Raw genomic sequence first — 19,315 nt, 5'->3', positions numbered from 1 at the left:
CGCGATTTGGATCCATAAACTCCTATAAACCATGAACCATAAACACGCACGCACGCACGCACGCACACACGCCCCCCCCCCCACACACACACACTCGCTCTATCTCATACACACACACACGCAGAAATTTCCGCTCCTCCGCTTCCTCTTCATCATCATTGCCATCAGTTGCATCACCTCCACTGCAAGTCGAAAGACTACCCCTATCTTCTGCAGTTGCCTGTCTTGCGCCAATATCGGCCATGTTCCCGTATGCTTCCTGTTGTCGTGACTCCGCCTTATGTTAGCCAGCCCTCCGCTTCACCACCTTCCAAAATAATGGATAGTAATGCAATGCAATGCAATCCATTACATTAATCGACATCGTTTATGTCTTGGCCACGTTTCTGATCCCACAGAGGTCCTTTTTTTTGTTTGTAATATCAGGAGTAGCTTCTCTTTGTTTTCTAATATATGTTACTCTCCGTTCCTCAAGGTTACCTCTGTCGCAAAAAAAAAAAAAATATGAACAGGAGCACTCTTCAGAAATTTTTTTAACCAGTTTGCAGTATTATAAGGACTACAATTAGCAGTGCTGGTCTTGTGAGAACATCATTTTCAGCATTATTCGAAACCTGTAATGTGCTCACCTTTTCGGATTCTCCCAGCTCGTCCTGAGTTATTCGACCAACTTCGTCATTTTCTCCAAGCCCCTCATTGCCGGCACTGAAAGGGTAATGTGAGCAAAAATTTCCCGCATTCAACCAGCCCCTCCTGTCAGAGTTTTAAAATGTACCGACAGGGACGAATGTTTCGTCCTGAGAGCTCGCCATCTTAAAAAAAAAAAAAAGGCAGTGCAGTTCTCATCGCCAAAGTATCCTTCGTGTAGATTCTAAGGAGCATGTTGACGTGCAAGTCTTACTCGTTTGTGGTACGGCGCTGAGTCCTGTGTAGACCAAGGGCGTCACGGAAGTTTTGTGGTGAATTCGAGTCATTCAAAAGATCTTCCAGTCTGTCATACACCCTAATACCCTTTTGATGAACTAAGACGAGCTTGTCCATGTACTTCAAGTAATTGGCTTGGTTACAGACCATAATTCTTGTCTGAAAAAAAGAAATACAGTCAACACAGGATTGTCTCAAGGCTGCGTGTATAAAAATAAAAAGTTTGAATGTGAAGCACAAAAACACTCCAGGTGATTGGAGAGTGCAGTTGGCTGGCACTCCGGCGTTATCATTCAAAGCGTAACGATGTTTCTAACATAAATTAATTTGAGAGGCATAGTACAGGGACACGATGCTGCACATTTGACAAGCGATAATAACTTTGCAATTGCAAAACACTCGCCTTTTGGCGGAGAAGGCCCTTTTTTCCGAAGACATTTCTGAACACACAGCTGGCTACGACGGGGTCCAGAGCGCTGAGCGGGTCGTCCAGCAGGTATACGTCACTCTGGCTGTAGACGGCGCGGGCGATGGAGATGCGCTGCTTCTGACCACCACTCAGGTTGGTGCCCTGGGGGAGAGAAGGAAAGGAAAAAGAGCTTGAAGATGGTTATCAATATAGACAGACATGATATGGCCGGGATGTCAGGAGTAGTGAAGGCAGTCTTCCCGTCCTCAGAAAGGTCGGTGTGGAGTAGTGCACACCACTGACTCTCCAGCTTTTTAATTCGTCAGTCTACATGAATGCACGCACACTCAACGCCGAATAAGTGTGACCTGTTCTGCTGAAGCCAGCCGCATGCGTTTGTTCATCGGCTACAGTACAGGCCTCCTCTTTGTTGTTGACGTAGTGTCGACGAAGTCTTCTATGCACCTTCAGGTGTGAAATATGAACCATGATCTTTTGAGAGCCGATATTCATTACACCCGGGATAAGGTGCGACATGTTTCATATAGGCATTTTTAAAGCACTTGCACTTCCAAGAGGCGTTGGCAGACTTCCACAAAAAAAAAAAGAACATATTAACACGACAGCTTTCAGGTAGAGACACAAAATCTTGAATGCAAACAAACGTGCGGTTTCTTTTTTTGCCGTAAGGACATGCCTTCTAGCAAGTTTCGGTCACAGGCGTCAGCAGAGCATATCTTAATACGATTTTGAATGCTACCCAAGCAGCCGCTCGGCATTTCCACCCGAATCGAATGACGTCAAGGTGCCCTTGCACCAATTATTTTGACGGCACCGAACCGAGTGGTTGTTGACAGGAACAACCAGTGTTGCCGGCGATGTCGACGTCATCAGAATGTGGTGCCCCAGGTTGGCAGAGCTGATGCCAGAGCTGGCGGCGACCGAGACACAAACTCCCAGTACGTAATCGATTGTTATTAATTATTCATGCACCGCACCAATGCTTTGAGCTCATTTTCATGATTAATAATAGACCCCTGAGCCTCTTTTAAGCCAAAAAAAAAAACGGACACCCATAAACTTTGTGTCTGTACCCCTTAAAAGTTCTGTCCAGCGGAGAACCTGGTGTCGTCGTCGCCGGTGGCAGATAAGCTAATCCATCTTATCTGTCTAAGATAATCTCCAGATAAGCAACCTAGACGGCAGGTGGGCATCTTAAATCCCGCGGCCTTCTGAGGTCATAAAAACCTGCCCATGCAATCGTGAGCAAGCTGCCCACCATTGCAGGTAGCAGTAAATCTAATGATTAGTCACGAGAAGGTGTACGGGGATAGCAACCTGGGTCTCACGAGTGCCACCAAAGACTGTGTTTTAATCAGCCACCTATCGAGGCAGAGTCGCATCGCTTAAAAACTGCACCACTGCGTCAGGAGGGGTGCGAGGACTGCTAGCTATCTAAGATTCTAAATTAGGGAATCGCCAGTTCCTCATATAAGGTCATTAACCCATTAACTCTATCACGCCCTAACCCTAAGGCGGAGATTGTCAACTCTAGTTTTTAACACGCACAGGTGTAGTATTGCAGTATGAGAGAAACATTTAATCTAATACCACGTAAGGTTTTAGGGGCCCAGGAAAGCTCTAACGCTGGAGGCAAAGTGCGCCATTCATCATCATCGTCATCTCATCAACCTGACTTCGTCCATTTACTATATCGACGTCCATGGCTATTTTGAAGTGTAAGTGCAGTTTTTCGCGTTTTTTCGCGTTTAATTAATTGACTAACTACCCCCATGAACCATTTTCCCACGGAAACATTTCATCACACACTATCTGTAACAATCACACTTTCACGCATTTATCTTAAGAGAACGGCGTAATCGTGCGGACAAATTTGTGGTCACATTTTGCTGACGTGAGAGAGCCAAATAATGCTCTCTCATTAAAGAAGTGCGCGCTTTACAAGCAAGTCCTCACTGTCTCACTGAGGCCTTGACTGTACCTTCTCACCGACTTCAGTCATGTCTCCCGAGTTCAGTCTGTTGAGGTCGTTCGTGAGTTGACAGCTTCGAATAACGCGGCTGTAAAAGTCCAGGTCCATGGGCCTGCCGAACAGGATGTTGTCTCTGATGGTCATGTTGTGCACGGCTGGCAGTTGTGGCACAAAGGCGATGCTGCCCTGAAATGGAGGACAGCATGGTTATGCTTCAGCGTCATTCCTGCTATCGTGTCCGTTTCGGTGCAAAAGCACTACTTCACGAGGTCAAACCGGCCCCACGAGTTTGTATGTGTCCTGACCTTGGGGGTGACCTTGGCGAGAACACCATGCTATCACCGCAGCCTATCACGCTTCATGTTGAACTGCAACACACTCTCGCTTTATGCATTGCACATCGTTGCCGTCAACTAATGCTACTATCGAACCAATGTGCACACTCACACGCTGTGCATTGCAAATTTTCATCTTCATCAACTAATTCTACTATCGAACTAATATCGCCGCCAAATATGCCGACAAGCCAGCAAAGCAAAACAATGATCCAGCCAGGCTGAACACATGCTTTCGCACACCTACTCGGTTTAACTACGTTAAAACCCTAGCATCTTTTTGGGACTTTAATTGAGAAAGTGGTTCCGCACACTGACCCTACATATTAGCAGATTTATATTATTTACGCTTTTATATTATCTATTAAAATCCATGGTGTACATGTACCCTCTAAGCATGAGAACAAAGGAATGCGTGCAAAGGTGGAGCTCTGCGTGGATAGTGGCTGATATCAGCGCCTGCACTGGCCAGCTGAATATTGCTGGCTGATCATTTTTTAATAATCGCCCGGCCTATACTGCTGCGTAAAGGATCATTTCAGGTTAGGCGCTATCCATGCTGCAAGTCCATAACACGATGAAAATGCAGGGCCTTGTTGTTGTAAAACATATAATATGCCATTTGATAAAGAAGGAATGCTAGTTAGCTCATGGATGAGAGTCGACTTAGAGAAATCAAAGGAGGCTAAGAGACAACATTTCCAAGGGATGACTGTCCAACGAAGACTAAAGTCATCTTCAGAATAGAAAAAAAAAGAAAAACAAGGGGTAAGAGAAAAGAACGGCGCTGACAACATGTTCACGTATGGGCTCCTTTCCCGCATTTCTTTTGTACATGTTCCTTTATCGGGTTGCACCTCTGGTGAAATGTCAACCATCTGGTACAAAATGCCCTCTTTCTTCATAATGGACCTAACATGCAACACTGGCACGAATATAAGACACTGCGTTTAATCGCTCATCTACCGAATTCATTAAATAGGCTGCCAGCTATAGTACTTTCCCAGTCGAAAAAAAAACAAAATATTTTCTCCCGTAGCAACGACAAGCTTTTCTGTAGTATTGCGAAGTCGCCTGTTGTCACGGCGAAGCAGGCCTGTCGCTACTACGAGGGACTGCGCAGTACTACCGAAAATTCTGCTCCTATTAAAAAGAACTTGGGTTGTTACTACAAGCCGTGTCCTAAAATACTACAAAAACTTGTGGCGGCAGAAAATTTTTGATTGTGTTTTTCCATAGGCTTGACGTCACTTCCTAAGCGCTGGCAGGGTATACAAGGGCAGTTGCCGCGGTTCTCGTTCTGGTTATTTCGTTAGTGTGTACCCACCGTGCACGAAACGTGTCCCTCGTTGAGTTGCATGTCGCCCAGAATTGCAGCGAGCAGCGAGGATTTTCCGCTTCCCACGAAGCCTACGACGCCGACGAGGGAACCGGGTTCGACATCCAGGCTGACGTCGACGAGTTGCGCTTCCGCCTTGCCATCGACTGGCAGAGGCCAAGAAAAGGAGCATTTGGTCATCGTGACGGACCCTGCGAGGGAAGAGGGATAAACACCAGTTTTTCTCCACGTATTCTTTTGACCTATCGTTTTGAACGACCCTTGGGCAGGGCATGTAATGTGAAGGCAAGGTAACCAGTGGTCCTTAAGGGTAACGGAGTGGATTCCGAGAGAAGGCAAGCGTAGCAGGGGGCGTCAGAAAGTTGGGTGGGCGGATCAGATTAAGAAGTTTGCGGGGATACGATGGGCGCAGCTGGCAAAGGACATGGTTAATTGGAGCAACATGGGAGAGGCCTTTTCCCTGCAGTGGGCGTAGTCAGGCTGATGATGATGATCATGACCACTCTTGACGTCTTTCTTAGACGTCCTGGAATGAAAGGGATTGACTCTTTGCAGTAATGTGCTCTTTTCGCGGAGCTACTGATCAATGTTTATCCCTGTCAGGTGTTGTGGCTGCCGATTCAAACGCACGGCGTTTGTTTCCGCCATCTCTCTGGTTGTGGTTACGGGGATGTACGACGAAGTAGTGTCCCCATACACGCAAATATTCTACGCATTTCATCTCAAACGCGATTAATTTTGTCAAAATACACTGTCCACTGAAATTCGTAACACAAAAACGAAAAATAAACTGCGTTTCAAGAGCAAAAGAAAAACTCTTAGCCGGTCCTCGGTGGATCATATGAAGGTGTTTGTTGGGCTCGACGCGCCGTCTGCAGCGACGACAGTGGCGCCAGCGGGACTGGGCTACGTGAATAACGGCCGGTTTCAGCACGCTGAGTGTGTGTGTGTATTTGTGTACGCGTTTGCTTCCGGTGTCCCGTTCTGGGAATTGTTTTGGTCGCGCACACGTGCGCCCGCCGGTGGCTCCTTACCCTCTCCTTCGTGGTCGAGAAACGGCCGTCGCCCCCTCCTTCACGGCCGAGAGACACTGCTGGCTAACCTTTGCGGCAGCCTGTGTCGGCGGCTGCGGCGGGGGGAAAGCGTGGCGGCGCAACCAGGGGACGGAGGCCCCTAAATCGGCTGTCGGCGGAAACGCGTCTGTTTGTATTCTCAAGTTCGCTCAAAACCGACAGCGGACCGACAACGAAAGGGAGTCCATCACGGTGCGAACGGCTCCGACTTGACAGCGAGAATGTGTATATCACCTTAGTTGCCGCCAAAGGACTCCTAATTCCACGGAACGATGGGTGAACAAAATACACAGATCGACCATCTGTGCGTGGGAGGACCGGCGAGAGTGTGAATGTCCCGCCTTTTTGTCACGGTGGGAGGGTCGGCGAGAGGGTGATGTTCCGCCCTTTTGTGGGCGGGTTTCGTCAAGAAATGTGATTGGCGAGGTTCGAACAACCAAGTTTCCCCAGATAGGTACCTGGGGAATTGAAAATGTATAAAACGTGGCTTCAGTGTGCTTCTGGGGGAGACTCCTGATAACCTGCTATGTAAATAAAATCGTCTATCTTGTCTGGCAGTAACCGGCTGCATCTTATTCCGCACGTTGCTGGAGAGAAGAACTTCGGAGACTATCCCGAGGTACGAACCACAGTTGAGTGACAGTGCACAAACATATCTGGCGCAGTCGACAGGATCTCCAGCGATGAGCGAATGAGAGCAGCAGCGGTGGACGGCGGACGAGACCGGTGGCGTGGACGGCGGACCCGAGAACGTCACTGAGGAGCCAGCGGCCTGCCGAAGCGAGTCCCTCCAGACCTGTGGAAGAAGAGAGCACCGCGGAGCGACTCTTCAGAAGTCAGGCGAGTGCCTCTTGGTTTCCTGTCGGGCGCAGTTGATGACAATGCCATATAACTTGCGAGACAGGGAGGTTAACACCACAGAAGCGGAGTCGGACGGGGTAGAAAGCTTGCAGGAGTTGGCGGTGACCAGTGACGCGGTGGGGGATCTGAGTAGCGCCATGGAGGAAACAGCGTCGGAGCAGCAGATGAAAATGCTGGAGCTTCGATTTAAAATTGCTGAAGCAGAAAAAGAAAAGCAACGATTAATTCTGGAGAGCCAGAAGTTGCGAGCCCAAGAGCGGGCGGAGTCCCACGAAGAAGGTAACAGCGGAGCGCTAGCTGTGGATAGGTCAGAGGAGGATAGGCGCCTAAAATATGCATCTTTATTGAAAGGAGTACTAGCACCGATGCCGAGTCGGGAATTCCTAGTGCCCGGGTGGTTTGAGGATGTGGAGGCGACTCTTGATTCTTATGACGTCCCGTCTGAGTGGCGGGCCGGGCTTGTCTTGCCACAGTTGAGTGAAAGAGCACGCGGATTGCTTTCTACGTTGACAGCCGAAGAAAGAAAGGACTATAATAAAATGAAGCAAAGTATTCTAGATGGATTGAGGTTGTCAGCAGCAGAATATAGAAGGATGTTTGAGAGGTCGGCAAAAGCCGCAGATGAGACATGGGGCCAATTCGCAATCCGGCTGGGAAACTATTTTGAATACTATACAAAAACCTCGAAGGCTACCACTTTTGCAGAATTAAAGCAGTTAATGGTCACAGACAGGTTGAAGGAGTGCTTAGCAGCTGAGGCACGGGCCCATATTGTTGTCAATGAGAATCAGAGGTTCCTTTCTCCGGGCGAAGTGGCCAAGCTGGCGGAGAGTTTCGACGAAAGCGTGAGATGCAAACCAGGGTCAGCAGCTCATTTCGGAGGCTATCGAAAGAGGCCGAGTGGGGACCAGAAGGAGCGGGCAGGTGCAACACCTCATCAATGGGAGAATTCTTCTTTAAGAGGAATGAAAGGACGGTGCTTTGAATGCAAGTCACCAAATCACTTCGCTAGAGATTGCCCTCTCAAAAGGACAGGGGATAAGGCAGGCAGACGAGGCCAAGAAAAACCAGGAGACCGCGCCGTGGTGGCTAAAGTGAATGCTCATTTGAAAGAAATAGCTCCCGCGAATGAGGTTGGCATGCAGGAAACAGAGAGGGTAGGTAGGAATTGCCTCGAAACTGTAACATTGAAAAGTTCGGAACAAAGCATTAATGCGGTGATTGATTCCGGGACTGAAATGACTGTTATCAGGCGAGCTCTAGTGCCGAAGTATGAGGCAGCTGGTTCCACAATAAAGCTGAGGGGAGCTTTCGGCGATGAAGTAAGAGCAGAGCTTGCATATGTACCTCTCAGAGCAACGGAAGGTGCACCGTTTGTCTCGTTCGACAAGGCACAACCAGCTTTGCTATGTGCGCTGACAGACAAACTGTTGGCCGGAATAGACGCGCTCATAACTCCCGCAGACTACAGACAACTCCTTGAAGAAAGGGCAGTTGTAAACGAAGTTGTTTCAGAGGCAGCGACCGAAGGCGGTGAAAAGGAGACGACAGAGCATAAAAATCAGCAGACGGGTGCGTCCTTGGCGGTTACGGGAACGGACGAAGAAGCCGAGAAAAAGAAGAGCGCGCGGCAAGTTTTCCGTGAGGCTCAGGAAAATGACTCGTCGCTGCAGGAGGCTTGGAAGCAGGCTAGAGCTGGCACACATGGAATGATAATCCAGGATGAGTTACTCTATCACCAGGAGCACGTAGTGGGACGCATGTGCACACAGTTGGTGCTGCCATCGCATAAACGACAGGAAGCACTAGTGAGGGCACACGACTCGCCTTGGGCAGGACATTTGGGAGAGCGAAAGACTTTGCAGCGCATAAAAATGTCATTTTATTGGCCGACCATGGGCCGGGAGGTCAAGGAGCATTGTCAGTCCTGCCACCAGTGCCAAATCAGGGCCCCTATGAAAACACAGGACCGCGTACCCATAAGGGCATTGGCCAGGCCTAGTGCACCATTCCAGGTGGTATACATGGATTGTATCGGTCCACTGGATCCACCATCAGCAAGGGGACATCGCTACGCACTATGTGTAGTTGATTTGCATACTAGATGGCCTGAGGTTGTTTGTTTGAGGTCCTTAACAGCTAAGACTACCTGTGACGCGCTCACCCAGATATTTTCCAGAATGGGAGTGCCAGAGACCATATGCTCAGATCAGGGCAGAAATTTTACATCAAATTTAACGCAAATTATGCTGCAGAAAATGGGAGCGACTCCCAGATTTTCCACTCCCGATCATCCACAAAGTAATGGACTGGTAGAGCGGTGGAACGGCACTTTTAAAAGGATGCTGTTTCACATTGTAAGCGAGCATGGACGTGAGTGGGATCGAATGGTGCCATTCCTGCTTTGGGCTTATAGAGAGGTGCCACATGCCATCACAGGTAAATCACCGTTCGAGCTTATGTATGGTAGGATGCCTGTCGGACCTCTGGCTATATTGCAAAAGACGTGGTCAGGAGACTGGGTTGTTCCCGACTCATTGGCAGTGCCAGCAGCAGACTATCTCGAGAAATTGAGAAATGATCTCGAGGAAGCCAGTGGGGAAGCGGCAAAAAGTAGCGAGCTCACGCAGCAAGCTTATGTGGGGAGGTACAACTTGAGGACCACCGACAAACAATTTTCTCCAGGTGACCAGGTTCTTTGGCTGGAGAAAGAAGGCGATGGGAAGTTAATGGCACACTGGAAAGGTCCAGTAACAGTTGTGGAAAGGGTGCGGCCATATAGCTATACGATTGAGCTAAGTGATGGCACGCGCCGATCAGTGCATGCAAATAAGCTTAGGCCATACAACGCGAGGGTCAACACTGTAGGCATAGTATTTGAAGGCGACACGGAGTTAGGAGAACTTCCCGCGTGGTCAGATACAACGACAGCACTTGAGCAGCTGGAACGGGTAACTCTCAGCCATTTAGATCTGCTGCAGCAAAGGCAGGTAAAGGAACTAATCGGGAAGCACTGTGAGGTGTTCAGTGATAAACCTGGCCGCTGCAACTGGGGAGTGCACAAAATCAAGCTAAAAGATGGGGCGCAGCTGAAGCCTGCGTACCCTTACAAGGTGCCCATGGCACTAAGAAAGGAAGTTGACCGACAGGTGGCAGAGCTAAGGTCGTGGGGTTTGATATATCCGATAGAAAGCGCCCATGCACATCCCGTGGTGTGCGTTGCTAAGAAAGATGGCAGTGTCAGGTTATGCTGTGACTATCGCAAGCTGAATGAAGCAACGGAGCCTGATGCGTTTCCTATGAACCTGCCAGGTTACCTAATTTACGAGGTAGCGCAGGCAAAGTACATAACCCTGCTCGATATGCTAAGAGGATATTGGCAGATTCCGTTGGACGAAAAAGCCCAGGAGTACACAGCATTTGTCACCTCGTCTGGACAGTACGCTTGGAAGGTTATGCCGTTTGGACTGAGAAATTCGGCAAGCACCTACCAAAGAATAATCAATCAGATCCTTGTACCACACCGTGAATATGCGTGCGCATATATAGATGACATGTGCGTCTTCTCGCAGACATGGGAAGAGCACCTCGAACACCTCGGAAGGGTACTGGCTTCGCTAGCGGCCGCAGGGCTCACAGTTAATGTCACTAAGTGCCATTTCGCGCAAAAGGAAGTGCGGTTTCTGGGTCATATCGTGGGGTCAGGAAAACACGGCGCAGATCCAGAAAAGCTTAGAGCCATTCAAGAAATTCCTGTACCACAAACAAAAAGACAGCTGCGTAGCTTTTTGGGGCTAGCAAATTATTACCGGGATTACGTTCCGGAGTATTCAAAGGTGGTGCTACCACTGACGAACCTGACCGGAAAGCGCGTGCCTCAGAAGATACCGTGGAAGGAGGATGCCGAGGGTGCTTTTATAAAGGTAAAGGAGTGTTTGACCACGGCCGCTAGATACAAAGCGCAAAGCGAGGTCGCGCTTTGCATCAAGCGGCCGTGGTTTGACAAAGGCCGCAGCGTTGAGCGCACCCGATCTGAACAAAGAGTTCATTCTGGCCACTGATGCTTCAGATTATGCCGTCGGAGCATGTCTAGCATAGTTGGATGACGAAGGAAAAGAGCAACCCATTTCATTCCTGAGCAAGAAATTAGGCCCGGCCCAGTCACGATGGGCTACAATCGAGAAAGAAGCCTACGCCATCATTTGGGCGCTGGGAAAGCTTGACACGTGGCTGTTCGGTGCACGAATCAGGGTAATTACCGACCACAATCCCTTGAAATTTCTTACTCTGACCACGCCACTAAGCGCGAAGCTGACAAGGTGGGCGCTGGCTCTCCAGAAGTACAACATGGTAGTGGAGTACAAAAAGGGGTCTCTAAACGCAAATGCCGACGCTATGTCGCGTATGGTCGCCAATGACGAAAGCGAGTAAGATACCGTCGTCCGTTTTCGCGGCCTCGGTTTGCGAGAGGTATGGCATTGTTGGGTGCTGCGTTGGCGGGGGACCGAGGGGTACTTGTTGACAGATGAAGTGGGAGCAATGCGTCGAGCTCCTGTGATTGTTGTGTGCAGCAAGTTCGAAGACTGTGCCGCACAGTTTTGTGGGGAGGTGTTGGGCTCGACGCGCCGTCTGCAGCGACGAAAGTGGCGCCAGCGGGACTGGGCTACGTGAATAACGGCCGGTTTCAGCACGCTGAGTGTGTGTGTGTATTTGTGTACGCGTTTGCTTCCGGTGTCCCGTTCTGGGAATTGTTTTGGTCGCGCACACGTGCGCCCGCCGGTGGCTCCTTACCCTCTCCTTCGTGGTCGAGAAACGGCCGTCGCCCCCTCCTTCACGGCCGAGAGACACTGCTGGCTAACCTTTGCGGCAGCCTGTGTCGGCGGCTGCGGCGGGGGGAAAGCGTGGCGGCGCAACCAGGGGACGGAGGCCCCTAAATCGGCTGTCGGCGGAAACGCGTCTGTTTGGGTTCTCAAGTTCGCTCAAAACCGACAGCGGACCGACAACGAAAGGGAGTCCATCACGGTGCGAACGGCTCCGACTTGACAGCGAGAATGTGTATATCACCTTAGTTGCCGCCAAAGGACTCCTAATTCCACGGAACGATGGGTGAACAAAATACACAGATCGACCATCTGTGCGTGGGAGGACCGGCGAGAGTGTGAATGTCCCGCCTTTTTGTCACGGTGGGAGGGTCGGCGAGAGGGTGATGTTCCGCCCTTTTGTGGGCGGGTTTCGTCAAGAAATGTGATTGGCGAGGTTCGAACAACCAAGTTTCCCCAGATAGGTACCTGGGGAATTGAAAATGTATAAAACGTGGCTTCAGTGTGCTTCTGGGGGAGACTCCTGATAACCTGCTATGTAAATAAAATCGTCTATCTTGTCTGGCAGTAACCGGCTGCATCTTATTCCGCACGTTGCTGGAGAGAAGAAGAACTTCGGAGACCATCCCGAGGTACGAACCACAGTTGAGTGACAGTGCACAAACATATCTGCGTTAGCAGTGAAACGTTGGTTATATTCGAGGTTTACGCACTTAACTTTGGTATGTCTTAAGTAGTACACTTAGGTCCGTTAAATCCGGGGTCTAAGCACAAAAATTCGTTATATCTGACGTTAACATGCTACAGTTCGAAAGTGTACGTGTATCGCATCGAAAGTATAGGTATATATTTGTCCAATTTTTAGGGGAATCCCCAAGGTGGAGTAGATTTTTTAATAAGGGAGTAATTACTCATTGACATCCACCCGAGCGCAGCCATACGGCTACAAAGGAAAGCTTTCCTTTGTAGCCGTATGGCTGCGCTCGGGTGGACGTCAATGAGTAATTACTCCCTTATTATTACAGGTATATATTGAGGCGCAACGCACCCACTGTTGCTATGTGATATTGTGTGGTCACGTGATAATTGTGGTGGCCAATTTGACCTTCACTGCAGACAGACGCGTTCTTGACAAATGTAAGTAGTAAGAGTTAACGCTCTCAAAACTGAAGCGCAGCTTTCAGATGAGCTGTGAGTACGGCTGCTGCGGCTTACCTTCATTCCTGGGAATAGTTGCACTGGAAATATTTCTCTTCGGATGCTGTTCTTCAGCCGTGCAGAAATCGGCGATTCTCTTCAGAGATAATGTAGCCTAAAAGGCAACAAGCGAAAGCCTTTATTTACAGTAACACAAATTTAAGTCTGCGGTCTACTGACCGGACTCCCAACGAGGTTTTCATACTGAACAATTCTGGACAAAAGCATTTTTGAACGATCAAGAGCTTGTGAACGCGCTTTTTTTATATATTGTTAGTTTTCACTATAACAATTAATATATCCGCAGATCTCTCGTCGGTAGGCTTAATTCTCTGCTATTAACATTTTTGCTATCGTCAAAAGCGTTCCCCATTTGTTTTCTACGGCAGTCTTAACTGCTCGATGTTAACTGTAGAAAAGCTTCAAAGGAATGATTTTGCTACACGTCGGAAGAATGGACTGTCAGCTTGAGTATTTCCATAATAGTAGGTTACAATTCTTCAATATTCAAAATTTTTGCCCAAAAATGTTACACTTGGACAGAGACCTGTCCTCCCAAAACAATAACAACAACCAAATACTGGCCTCAACTTTCTCAACTATGGCGCTGGCTGCTTTTATTTTTTTGTTGAGACACGAACGGATGTGGTCGGCAACTTTATGCGAAACATTAAAGCGACTGCAACGCTAACCCGGAGTAAAAGTAAAATTAAAAGCAAGGTGCGTGCCTGGTTTTATCAACTCTTCCATGAATGCTAGAGGAGGGCAGCGAAAAAGATTTAAAAATAGTGCATGGAGGACGGAGAGAATAACATGAATATCCAGCAATGATCCGACAAGTGGTTTCAACAGGACTTGCTTCACTATGGGTTTCGATATCATCTGTCGCTGACCAAACCTCAGACCGCAGGCCATCCCCAATCTGAAATCCTCGGCAGAGGACAAAAGTTCCGTTTTCCCACTCCACACAAGAACCTGAAGCGGGAGAAGGCCACGATCTGGTGCCAACTTGGTTGGCTGGTTTATGGGGTTTAACGTCCCAAAGCGACTCAGGCTATGAGGGACGCCGTAGTGGAGGGCTCCGGAAATTTCGACCACCTGGGGTTCTTTAACGTGCACTGACATCGCACAGTACACGAGCCTCTAGAATTTCGCCTCAATCGGCCGAATTTCGATGGAGGCCAAATTCTAGAGGTCCGTGTACTGTGCGATGTCAGTGTACGTTAAGGAACCCCAGGTGGTAGAAATTTCCGGAGCCCTTCACTACGGCGTCCCTCATAGCCTGAGTCGCTTTGGGACGTTAAACCTCATGAATCAAACCATTATTACTTCATATCTACCGTAATCAATATCCGGGAAAATGTCCGCACTGCTCCAACTTTCTTGAATGCTAAGGAATTTTTTTTTTGTCGGACAAGATATTCGCCGTACGTACGCTTTTACTACAGGAGGGAAGCGGCCCTTTACCTGGCTTATATTCCTGAGCGCCTGTCCACAGCCGCCCATGGTGAGGTCCGTGATGGACAGTAGCGACACGCAGGAGAAGGACAGAGCCGGTGTGAGGATGACGTCAGGCTCCAGGAGTGGCAGTGTGAAGAACAAGATGATCGTGAGCTGCAATACAAATGAGAGCCACGTAGTCGTCACATATGTATCAAATTGAGGGAGCTGCACGCAATTGAAAATTCCTACTTCGCCTTGGCGCTACCTAAAAGAGTCAATGGAATAGGAGGTCGTACCTCAAGAGAGGACAACTTGCAAGCTATCTACCGCTGCGTTATAGTCAAATTCTTGTGAAGGTCTTTCATACGTTACAATTACGTGATCTTAGGATTTAATCAGAAGTAACTGTTAAGATCGGACGCAATCGTTATAAAGCTCGCAAAACCACTTCACAGTGATTAGGCGTCGCCCACAGAATCCTATATTCGAAGGATCTTTCAAATGCATATTTTATCAGCTCAACGATCAACGAATAAATATTGTCCCTCAGTGGCCAAGACTGACAGGCTCGAGAGGTTTTGCCCGGATAGAGGGATTATGTGACAGTTATTAAATTTTTTTTCTGTACGTAGTTGATCGGTGCTGCAGGTATTTAAGCCCGCTACCGTTAAGGTTGTTGGGCCCTCTTTCTATGCATAACTACTTTGGACAGGTTTTATGTGTGGTGCTGAAGAAATCTTCCTCATTGCTGCAATTTCTTCGACATGAACGAAGAATGCCCGTGGTTGAAATAGGCAGTGATCATTAAAGAAACGTAGGTGCTCTGCTATAGATATCGCAAGCACTTTTGATACATGCGGTCGACCAGACGTCACCTAAGAACTGGGAAGCTTTACTTGGCATTGTTCAAAACTGTTTCAAAAACTGCACTCTTGACAAATATAAATAACGTAACTTTCATATTTATGGATTCCGAAACTATACCTGAAAACTACCGGCCAAATAATTATACATGTAGAACGGAACGCAGGAAATTTCTTTTGCAAAAACTTAGGAGGCAGACAGAAACCTGATAAAAACGCCATAATCTTTCCTCCTCAATACTACTGTGCCTATATTAAAATACTGGGGTAGTAACACTGCGCTTCTTTTCTTTATAATCATCATTTGACAGGCTACTATCCTCCAGGAACTTAAGGTAATCTCTAGTGTGGCCTACGCTGCGCTAGCTGCGGCAACCCGATTGGGGAGTAATTATGAAAACCGCCTCTAACCAGATCCATTTCTGCCCTCAACTTCACCGCACTTGCAAGGGTGGTCATCGATGTTCAGAATTTCCGTACACACAGCTGAATCTTTCTTCGATTTCAGGGCGGTGGACTGTTCTGCGTGAGCATCAAAGGAAAGAAAATTGATTTCTGAAGACAATGTTCCAGTTTTTAGTTTTTCTATACCTGAATGATCGTTTATAACATTTCTGCAACCAAATAATAAAAACTTTCGAGCAATTCGCAACGTGTAACGGATAAAAGAACGCAACTTTTGCTGATTTGTTCAACACTCCGCGGCAAAGTTAGCATTCTACTTAACGTTCAAGCTATCTAAGCGATTGGAAAAATCCCTCTCTTAGTATAGGTATGGCTTTTTGAGCAGGGCATCTTCCCTAGTGCTTTAAAAAAGCCGGAGTTTGGAAAAATTTGCATGCATCGGACGAGAATAAAACTACTGATTTTAATACCTATCCTAACGCATTTTTTTTTTTTTTGCAATCACACCTGACTTTTCGCTCTATGAACAAGCCCTATTACGAGTCCCCACGTTCACTGCGAAGTCTTTTTATTAATCTGGTTGGGCACATTATTCCCAAAGTCGAATCTCCGGCTTCCCGGTTCGGTTGCTTAAACTAAAAACCGTATAGACGGCACCTGCAGCTTTTGTAGTGGCACTAGTGCTGCTGCTTATAGTGCATTTGTAGCACACTTACCACTGAGCTTGTGGATGAGTAGATGCTGTCCAAAATGGCGTCCATCAGGTTCACTCTGAAGAGCCATTTGATCTCGGTGTTTCTGAAGCGAAGTATGCGCTCCTGCAGGGCATCTTCCCAGGCGTACATCTTCACGACGCGTATCGATGAGAGGAGATCAGTTGTGGCCTTGAGACGCTCGTCGCGAGCCTTAGTCGCTTTTGCCTGTAAGAAAAATCAGTGTAGTTAAAAGGATACCGAACGCTAATGGAATTTCGCCTGCACCTACAAATGACGACGTTACATAAAAGAAGGGTAGTTTCGCAACTAACCAGAGGTTTTACCAGCAGAAGACACCAAGAAATGGCTGGGGTTCAGCGTGGCTTGAACCCAGTTATAAGAGCGAAAGCTCTGTTAAGCATAGTCTAAACGGTCTCAAATGAAATGTCAAGTTCAAGAGTCAAGGTCAAGGGTCAGGGTCAGGTACCCCCTCTCCACGCGCACGGCTGCTAATAGCGGCCGACGATAAGCGGCGGTGGCCAGAAAACGCTATCGCGTTCTACTCTTAAAGGCGAAGCTTATGCGTCCTCAAATCTTTTTGCTGAGAGTGTTGGAGCAGCTCGCTACTGTAAACTGTCATGAAGTTCCAGTGTTGATCCAATTTTTAGGGGAATCCCTCAAGGTGGAGTAGATTTGCAATAAGGAAGTAATTACTCGTCGACATCCACCCAAGCGCAGCCATACGGCTACAAAGGAAAGCTATAGAGCTTTCTCAGAAACTTGGTAGTTAAAGAAAAATTCGTCCAGGTCCACAGTTCGAAACCCGGACCACCGCTTGACCGGAGCAGTCGCTCTTCCATCTGAGCTAACCGGGACGGCAAGCTTATAGTAGGGCGAGAGCGAACTGATCAATAACTCAATGTGAGAGCTGTAATTAACTTTAATGATGGTTGGTTGGTTGGTTTATGGAGTTTAACGTCCCAAAGCGACTAAGGCTATGAGAGACGCCGTAGTGGAGGGCTCCGGAAATTTCGACCACCTGGGGTTCTTTAACGTGCACTGACATCGCACAGTACACGGGCCTCTAGAATTTCTCCTCCAAAGAAATTCCAGCCGCCGCGGCCGGGATCGAACCCGCGTCTTTTGGGTCAGCAGCCGAGCACCATAGCCACTGAGTCACAGCGGTGGCATTAACTTTAATGAGTAACTGTAATGAGAACTGTAATGAGTAATTACTCCCTTATTACAAATATACTCCACCTTGGAGGATTCCCCCAGAACATTTGACCAACACAGTTCCTACTTGGAGTTATTGATCAATTCGCTCTCGCCCTACCATAAGCTTGCCATTCCGGTTAGCTCAGTTGGTAGAAAGACAGCTCCGGTGAAGCGGTGGTCTTGGGTTCGAACCCCAGACCAGGACGAATTTCTCTTTAACTACCAAGTTTCTGAGAAAGCAGCAGCTCTCCTTTGTAGCCGTACGGCTGCAGTCGGCGGGTGGATGTCAATGAGTAATTACTCTCTTATTATGAAGTTTCAGTGTGCGTGGATGAAGACGACTGCACTCTGCTTTCCCCGAGCATGCATACGCAGGTGTCCCTGTGAAACAAGCGGAGTTTTGCAAACAACAGCGACAGCATCCGTAAGCATCTCACCGATGCCAGCTGCCTATTGGTGCCGTCCGCACTTACCCACATCCAATTCTGGAGGCGCGTGCAGAGGATGGGTAGGCAGAGCACCAGGACTGACCACACCGCGCAGCAAAGCGACGGTCCGACGCCGGCGCGCACAGCGAGCATCCAGAAGACGAAGGGCAGTAGCAAAGCTCCGAAGAGCGGCAACGGGACGGGGTATACGCAGATGCAGACGCGCCAGCAATCGATACCCAGGAGTGAAGTTATTTGGCCGACAGGATAGCGCGCCCTAGTGAGGGCCGACATCACTGTCACCTGGAACGTTAAAGTTATTCATGGGGGCATGTCACTCGTCAGTATTTTGTAGCTGCTTTATAATGTTTTGCAAGCACATTTTCTCTTCTTTTTAAAACTGCACCTATGAACCAGCGTGTTATTGCTATTTTGCATTTTCTTCACAGCATAAAAATAAGCCTTCCTTTACATAAGAATATTGTACAGGGGCCCACAATAGTTTTCGGAACGCCGAAATCAGGAAAAAGCTGAATTTCTTTGCTGTGCAGAGGGATAACCTCGGATTCAGAAGTGCATTGTTCAGGTCGCGTAGAAAAGTAGGTAGCAAACCTATCAGTTCATGACTGCATGCTGCGACTGGCCAGAAATTAAGCCTTCTTGTAAATTTCGTGTTCTGAAAACTTTTGTGGGCGTCTGCCTGACTACGGTAACATGTGTTTTGATGTTATATTCTGTTTCTAAAATTGTGCAGAGGCCTTTGTTGGGGCAAGTATAGCTTGCAATATTCAGCTGCCCATAACTGCGTGATTTATATATGCATTCAATCAAACAATGTATCTCTGTCAGTCTGATCTAAGGGATCTCCACCTGCAACATTTTCATCATGCACGCCCTTTATAGTTGTAAATAAAAATTTGGAACTGAAAGATGAGGCGCAATTTTTGTAGTTCTGGTGCGAAACCGCTTCGTGAAGCCGCTCGGACCACCGTAAACAAAGAGGAAATAGTTTTTCGGACTATACCTTTTGGAATACGAGTCCTTGAAGCATGGAGCGTACTCTGCAGGCTAAAACGGACAGGAGGTCCATTTGGTAGGACGTTATCAGCAACTCGAAAACAGTCGTGGCGGTAAACAGGAGGATAGTTGCCTTCATACCAATGTCGCTGGAGCTGTTAATTAGTAACCTAGAAAATCAGAGAAGGTTACTTTCTATACGAAGTATTCTACGCTCAATGCTTTCAAAACTTTGGAAAGCCGTAGTAATTAATTAAGAACGAATTACAACGTTGCTCCCCAAGAAGCAACAAGA

General features: G+C 48.0%; 2 protein-coding genes across 2 annotated transcripts in view; one reads left to right on the top strand and one right to left on the bottom strand.

The window, feature by feature from the left end:
* Nucleotides 1-19,315, bottom strand: part of LOC149348747 (ATP-binding cassette sub-family C member 2-like) — a 64,875-nt gene that overhangs the window by 21,449 nt on the left and 24,111 nt on the right. Inside the window, exons 8-17 of the mRNA XM_089588308.1 lie at nt 19,028-19,190; nt 18,049-18,306; nt 16,379-16,582; nt 14,419-14,565; nt 12,970-13,066; nt 4,989-5,191; nt 3,336-3,512; nt 1,328-1,495; nt 902-1,083; nt 630-705 (exon numbers count right to left, since the gene is read on the bottom strand). Of these exons, the coding sequence (XP_089444434.1) occupies nt 630-705; nt 902-1,083; nt 1,328-1,495; nt 3,336-3,512; nt 4,989-5,191; nt 12,970-13,066; nt 14,419-14,565; nt 16,379-16,582; nt 18,049-18,306; nt 19,028-19,190 (1,675 nt within the window). The remainder of the gene's footprint in view (nt 1-629; nt 706-901; nt 1,084-1,327; nt 1,496-3,335; nt 3,513-4,988; nt 5,192-12,969; nt 13,067-14,418; nt 14,566-16,378; nt 16,583-18,048; nt 18,307-19,027; nt 19,191-19,315) is intronic.
* On the top strand, nt 6,783-12,949 carry LOC149348748 (uncharacterized). Its single transcript, XM_089586075.1, has 2 exons — nt 6,783-8,952; nt 12,932-12,949. The coding sequence occupies exons 1-2, from the start codon at nt 6,949-6,951 to the stop codon at nt 12,947-12,949; spliced, it is 2,022 nt and encodes a 673-aa protein (XP_089442201.1). The 5' UTR covers nt 6,783-6,948.

This window comes from Amblyomma mixtum, chromosome 4 (assembly GCF_055824585.1).
Source record: "Amblyomma mixtum isolate Tamu chromosome 4, ASM5582458v1, whole genome shotgun sequence".
In the NCBI taxonomy this organism is placed as follows: domain Eukaryota; kingdom Metazoa; phylum Arthropoda; class Arachnida; order Ixodida; family Ixodidae; genus Amblyomma; species Amblyomma mixtum.
This window is presented reverse-complemented; position numbering and strand designations above follow the sequence as displayed.

Excerpts from the sequence above, each read along its gene's own strand:
- LOC149348748 (XM_089586075.1), top strand. The coding sequence starts at position 6,949 with ATGACAATGCCATATAACTTGCGAGACAGGGAGGTTAACACCACAGAA.